This window comes from Gavialis gangeticus, unplaced genomic scaffold, assembly GCF_001723915.1.
Source record: "Gavialis gangeticus isolate Ggan-Ray unplaced genomic scaffold, GavGan_comp1, whole genome shotgun sequence".
Classification (NCBI taxonomy): Eukaryota; Metazoa; Chordata; order Crocodylia; family Gavialidae; genus Gavialis; species Gavialis gangeticus.
In genome coordinates this window covers 163,808,901-163,815,282 of record NW_017729024.1, presented here as the reverse complement: position 1 = coordinate 163,815,282, position 6,382 = coordinate 163,808,901, and the positions used below count along the sequence as shown (strand labels likewise).

At 62.5% G+C, this 6,382-nt stretch overlaps 1 protein-coding gene across 1 annotated transcript; it reads left to right on the top strand.

Moving 5' to 3' along the window:
- Positions 1 to 324: 324 nt before the first annotated feature.
- LOC109298271 (avidin-like) lies at positions 325 to 2,697 on the top strand. The gene is made up of 4 exons (XM_019518320.1): positions 325 to 432; positions 1,213 to 1,423; positions 2,052 to 2,184; positions 2,470 to 2,697. Exons 1-4 carry the CDS (start codon positions 364 to 366, stop codon positions 2,501 to 2,503), a joined length of 447 nt encoding a protein of 148 aa, XP_019373865.1. The 5' UTR covers positions 325 to 363; the 3' UTR covers positions 2,504 to 2,697.
- Positions 2,698 to 6,382: the final 3,685 nt, after the last annotated feature.

Here is a 6,382-nt window from a genome sequence, read left to right as displayed (position 1 = left end):
TTATTCAGGGCCTTGGGAACCCTAGTCCTGTCCTCTCAGACCTCTGCTGCTTCACCCAGCTCTGCTCCGTGTGCGCCCTGCTCCACCTGCCAAGGTATTCATGAGGGCACTGAGCAGCTCTGGGCCTGAACAGGGCTGGGGCAGCGCCTCCCCCCACTTACACATGGGCCACTGATGATGCTCTGTGAGCACCCTGCCGGCTCCTGGTCACGGGTATCAAAAAACAACAGCAGCATCAACACTGCCGGCTCCAACCCTGCTCAGGTTACAGCCGCCCCGCCGCTATATAGAGGGGCTCGGCGCAGAGCCCTGGGCACAGGTACCCAGGGGAGCTCGCTTGGTGTCTGCATACCGCGCAGAGCAATGGGGAACAGCGGCTTCTCTCTCCTCACCCTGGCATTGGTGACTCTTGCTGCTGCAGCACAGGAAAAGGTACGGGGGCACGCTGGTGTGGCGCGGGGTGGAGGGGTCTGTGCTGCCCCGGGCTGGTGCGGGCAGTACCTGGGGGCTACGCTCACTCTGCATGCGTACATGTGGAGCCATGTGGTGTGAAGCATGACTGGGGAGGCCGTGTGTTGGGTCTGGTGGCTCAATGCAGAGAGCAGGTGCCAGCACCAGTGGGAGAGCACGAAACCCGTGCCCAGCGTCCTGTGTTGGGGCAGGCAGCTCGGAGCCCGCGAGGCAGCGGGGCTCTCACCACTGAGTGCTGCTACCCTGGAGCCTCCTGGGTGATCGCAGAGGGGCAGGGAGCGCAGTCCGGCAGCGAAGCTTTGGCACAATCCTCCCAGCGAAGCGGGGGGGTGATGCTTCCCTTGGCTCCTGGGGTGCCTCTGTGGCCCTGGCCAGTACCGGTGGCTGTGCCAGGGGCTCTGGCTCTGTGCACCAGGCTCCTGCAGGTCATGGAGCCCCTGTGGTGCCAGTGGGAGGGTCTGGCTCTGCCACGCGCTGGGGTCAAACCCATTGCCAAGCCCAGGGACCATGGCATTGGACTGACAGGGTCACAGGGTGGGGGTTTCCCTCCCTCAGCTCTAAGAGAGAGGCCGGGTCCCTTCCCAGGGCCATTTCGGCACCTAATCCAGGGAGTCTCCCAGGGCTGCTGGCCTCACTTGCTCCGGGTGCTGGTGGCCACGGCAGGAGTGCAGGGCTGGGGGCAAGCTCTGTGCCTCAAGCTCCAGGGCCGGTCTCCCCACTCACCCCATCCCTCCATTCCAGTGCGCCCTGTCTGGGACCTGGACCAGCAGTCGGGGCTGCCGGATGCTCATCTTCGAACTCAAGGGCGGGGCCTTCTCCGGCTTGTACCTGCCTCAGGAGGCAATGGTCCCCTACCACAATGTCCTGGCGTCGCCACTGCGGGGGGCCCAGCACGACACCAGTGGCAAGGCCCAGCCCAGCTTCGGCTTCACCGTGCACTGGTGTTTCCGAGGTACGGGGCCCGGCTGCCTCTGGGCTGGGGCACACGGGGCAGGGCGCTGCTGCTGGAGATGGTCCCTTCACCTGCTCCATACCTGCAAAAGCTCCTGCCTCTGAGCCGGTCAGTCTCCGAGATGTCACCTGCCCTGTAGGGCTGCAAATGGATGCAGCTGCCCCCTCAGCATGCTGCAGCAATGGCTCCTGGCAGAGCAGGGCAGCGTGGCCGGCGGCCCCCACCTCCTCCTGGCCCATGATGCCCACACGTGGGAGGGCATTTTGCAGAAGGTGCTTTCCCTCACGGCCCAGCGGCCAGGCTCCCTCATGCCGTGCGTGCAGGTGGCCGCATGCAGCTGGGCCACGCCCGCAGAGCAGGGTCTTGTCCCACATCCCTTCCCGGCCCCGGACTGCCCCATCACCCTTTGCAAGGAAAGTCCCTGGCACTGGGCTCACTGCTGTCCCCACCAGGCCCCGGCCCTTCCCTGCCTGGACGCACCGGAGCCGGGACTCAGGGGTTGCATGGGAAAGCACAGCCCCTGAGCACCTGCAGGCTGGAGCCAGCGGGGCTGGGGCAGGGCTGGTGTCACCCCCCCCCCACACGCACACACAAAAAGCCATGCTGATGCCTCTGTGCACCCCGGCAGAGTCCCCGGCAGGGGCGACGACCGCCTTCGTGGGCCAGTGCTTCGTGGACAGTGATGGGCAGGAGATGCTGAGGACCGCATGGCTGCTGCGGGAGGAGGCTGCTGCTGCCAGAGATGATTGGAAAGCCACCAGGTGAGATCCCTGCCCAGGCCCCGGCCCCAGACCACAATGCTGCCCAGGACGGAAAGACAGGGACGGGGCCCCTGGCCCTGGCTGGAGCCGGCTCTGGCCTGACCTCCCGGAGCAGATGTGGTTAGCCGGGTGGTGCTGGGCATGGCCACATGTGTGCCCACGCCTCCCCACCATGGCGATGGGCACTTGGGGAGCGCAGGCAGCCGTGCCTCCCCGTGCACACACCAGAAGCACCAACCACAGCCCCGGCACGGCCCATCACTACGGCATCGTGCCTCCCCACAGGGTCGGCACCAACGTCTTCACCCGCGTCAAGTGAGGGAAGCAGAGGACCCTGAGGAGCGACGGTGCAGGAGGGCTGCAGCCCCACAGAGCCAGGCCGCAGCACCAGGGCCCTGGGCCCCGGATCCTGAACCACCCTGAGCCTGTCCCCAGGCTGTTGGGGCTGCGCTGACTCTGGCGTCTCCCTCCTCTCGGCCTCCCCCCAGCACTGCTCCTGCCCCCACGGGCCGTGTCCCCGCGTGGCAATGGCTCCAGCTGCAGACGTGTCTCGTGTCACTGTTGCTCACGCTCCAGCCCGGCTCAGCCCCACCTGCCCCTTCCCCGCTGCCCCAAGTGTGCTGCCTTCCCCCCATAAACCAAGGCTGTTCGGGGGCACCTGATTTGCCCCTTTCCTCACCTGGCAGCAGAAACATCACCATTTCTGGGGCTCTTGGCGACATCGGCACCAGGCCTTAAATAAACGCATTCGGGTGAAGCCTCTGGCTGTGCTGCGAGTTCCCCCCACGACCCCGCTGCACCTTGCCCTCAATGGGGGCCCAGGCTGGGCACGACCGTATCCCTGCCGCGGTGAGCACTGGGGCCAGGTCCTTCCCCTGCCGCACCAGCCCCCTGCTTCTCCGGGGAGAGCTGGAAAGGCCAGAGCAGGATCTTCTACAAGCACCAAGGTCTTGTCCCTGCCGTGGCCACTGGCCCAGGGTCCTGCTCACTGAGGACCTGCTGCTCCAGGACCTCCACCGCCTCTTCTCCTTCCCTCGAGTCCCAGGGAGGTGCCTGCTTTCCCAGCTGGGGTGCAGCAACCTGCTCCCGGCGCTGCCAAGGCAGTAGCAACACGAGCTGTGGAGCAGGATTTGGCCTCTGACCCTGAGCATCCTGCCCAGAGCAGTGGGGTCCTGCGGCCAACGGCTGGGATGGGATTGTTCGTCCATCCATCCATCAGGGGCCTGCACGTGCGAGCCCAGCATGATTTGAGCCCAGCAGCTCCGGCATGTGCTAGGAACAGGTGCAGCCACCCCCCCACCCCCATGTGAGCCCTGGCACAGCCCGTGCTCCAGCAGGGCTCTAATGTTACCATCTGGCCACCTGTCCCGCTCCAGAACAGGTCACAGTGCCCTGCCAGGGAGCCCAGACCCGAGGCACTGTCCCAGGAGTTCGCAGCACAGTACCCCCCCCTCCCCCCAGCACCTGCTTGCACGTGACCCCGGGAGCCAGGTGAGCCCCTGAGAGCTCTTTCCCAGGGGCATTTGCCTCTGGGCCCCGGAGAGGCAGCAGGCTCCCCTGGAGTCCCAGGGCCTGGACAGATCACCGTTGTGCCAGCGACTCTGCTATGACACCAGCTAATTCCCTAAGTACCCTAGGATGAAAATCATCAGGGCCTGTTGACTTAAATACATTCAACCCCTCCAGCTGCTCCTTTACTATGTCAGCACAGCTGGTGGGCTGGTCTCTATACTAGGCTTACCTAAGGTCACAATGGGATGTACACTTGTATTTGTGCAAGAATACGGATGCAAAGAAATCATTTAGAAGCTCTGCTTTGGCCATCCTGTTACCAGTTGTCCTAGTTCGTGCAGAAGGGGCCCTAAATTACCCTGCACCTTCTTTTTGTTTCCTATGTACTTAAAGAATGACTTTTCGTTATCCTCTTTTGCTGCCAGCCTAAGCTCCGTTTCGGCTTTGGCTCTCCTCACTGCTTCCCTGCAAGCTCCAGCCAAGCAGGTGAAATCCTCCTTGGTGGCAGCCCCGTTTCCACAGCCTGCAGACCTCTTTTTTTCCCTCCAGGTTCTCCTAGATTTCCCTGCTCCACCAAGAGGGTTTCTTTGCTCTTTTACCCCCTTTTATGCGTACTGGGATGGTCCTTTTCTGTGCCTGCAGGATTAGTCCCTTAAGAAATGCCCACCCTTCCTGGGCTCCCATGTCCCCAAAGCTTTTACCAGTCAGTCCCTCCCTAACTAATCTCCTGAGCTTGTTGAAGTTGGCCTTCCTGAAGTCTAGCACTTCCACCCTGCTAGTTATCTTCCCCCTTTCTCCAGATAGTGAACCCTATCGATAAGTGGTCCCTGTCCTCTAGGTTACCTTGCACCTGCAGATCCCGCATAAGGTCGTCCCCTGTGGCCAGCACCAGGTCGAGCAAGGCATTTCCCCTAGTGGGAACGTGTACCTGCTGCAATAGGTGAGGGTCCTGTAAGGTTAGAACTTCCATGAATGGGCAGACCTGGCTGCCTGTTTCTCCCAGCAGATGTCTTGGAAGTTAAAGTCACCCATGACGACCGGTTCCTTTGCGCGCGCGCTGCACTGCCTCCGAGAGCGGTCTCGAGAATTCTAGGTCTAACTCGTCCCCTGGTGCGGGGCAGGGCACGGCCTCAAATCCCTGCAACCCCTGAGGCTGCTCCTGAGCCCTGACGCCTGGGGATGCACAGCCCCAAAGCCAGAGCACAGGCGCCAAGTGTTGAATCCCAGAGCAGGGGGCTGGAGGGGACCCAGACCTCACAGCTATTCTAGCCCAGCCTGAGGCAGGATCTGCACCATCCAAACCAGTCTAAACTCCTCGTAAAATTGCTACAAACCAGGACACAGCCCAGGCATCGCCCCCACCTGTCCCCCCAGGAAAGCAGTGGGACCCTGCATGCCCCAGGCCTGGTGCTGCTGGGCCAAGCCCACGCACCCCTCGGCAGGGGTGGGAGATCCTTGCCCTGGCCCCAGCGGAGGCTACAGGCACTGGCTCAGCATGTGCAGGGGCTGACCAGCTGTCGCATGTATGTGTGTATACATGCCTGAGTGTGCATGCCTGTGGGTACACACACACGCAGGGGTGCTGCAGGCTCTGCCCTGTAGGGCAGGTGGGGGGGGCAGGCCCAGGGGGAGGTGAAGCAGACAGCTCAGCCCAGGGGAGCAGGCCGGGACCAGAGTGCAGGTGGCCACAGTGCAGGACCCAGGTCTGCTGTGGCAGCAGCCAGAGCCGAGCCCCTGCAGCAGTGCTGCCCTGCTCCCCGGTGCCACGGGGACCTGCCCCCCGCCCCCCCACCCCGGGCCCTGCAGAACCTGCCCCTCCTCCCCAGCGGCAAGCATGTCCCTTCTCCCAAGCCAGCAACCCAGGAAGGCTGCACAAGGCCTTCTCAGCCTGGACACAAGGGTGCAAGCTCACAGCATGTGACCTCCTTTGCATCCTGAGCAGTGGAGGAGGCTGGTGCTGCCCTGGGAGGCCGAGCCCGGCGCACTGGAGGACCCCATGGAAGCTGCAGCCTGTTTGGGCCTGGCCCCAGGGCTACTGCTGCTGCTCCTCCCAGGCAGCAGCTCTAGGAGCAAATAAGCCAGGATACAGCTGGGGATCGCTTTATTGGCGCTTCATTGCAAGGAAGGGGGTGGTCCCTGCAAGCCTGGCATGGCCAGCCCCTATGGCTCACCAACACAGCTGTCTATGTACAAGCAGGAAAGGCCATGGCTTTGGAGCTCTGGGTTTGCCTGGCCTGAGGCACAGCCCCTCCTGTGCCCCAGGGTCTCCACAGTGGCCCTGGCACCTGGACCAGCAGGAGCCAGGCAGTCCCTGGGAGTAGCAGGCACAGCACCATACAGGGACCTCCCAGCCCAGCCACAGTGCCCAGGCCAAAGGGGTGGGGTGGGGTGGGGTGGCTGGAAGTCAGAGAAGAGAGGTACCCCAGTCCAAATTTTCTGGGACATGGCCAGTAACCAGGAGGAGGGTGAGAATACTATGAAATGGGCCTGCAGAACTTGTATTCTGTATTTACCCCACTCAGAAGACAACAACTTTTACCATAATCGAGCTGCTGCTCAGACCAAAGACAGTGAAGAAAGCAGGACAGCTTGGCCAGCAATCAAGAAGAAAGCTTCCACAATTCAGAGAAGACACTCAAGTCTCACCTTCCTTTGTGGCTAGCAACAATTCAAAAGTTACAAGGTG

Excerpts from the sequence above, each read along its gene's own strand:
- LOC109298271 (XM_019518320.1), top strand. The coding sequence starts at position 364 with ATGGGGAACAGCGGCTTCTCTCTCCTCACCCTGGCATTGGTGACTCTT. Across the intron at positions 433-1,212 it reads CTGCTGCAGCACAGGAAAAG|TGCGCCCTGTCTGGGACCTG; the intron begins GTACGGGGGCAC and ends CCTCCATTCCAG. Across the intron at positions 1,424-2,051 it reads CGTGCACTGGTGTTTCCGAG|AGTCCCCGGCAGGGGCGACG; the intron begins GTACGGGGCCCG and ends GCACCCCGGCAG.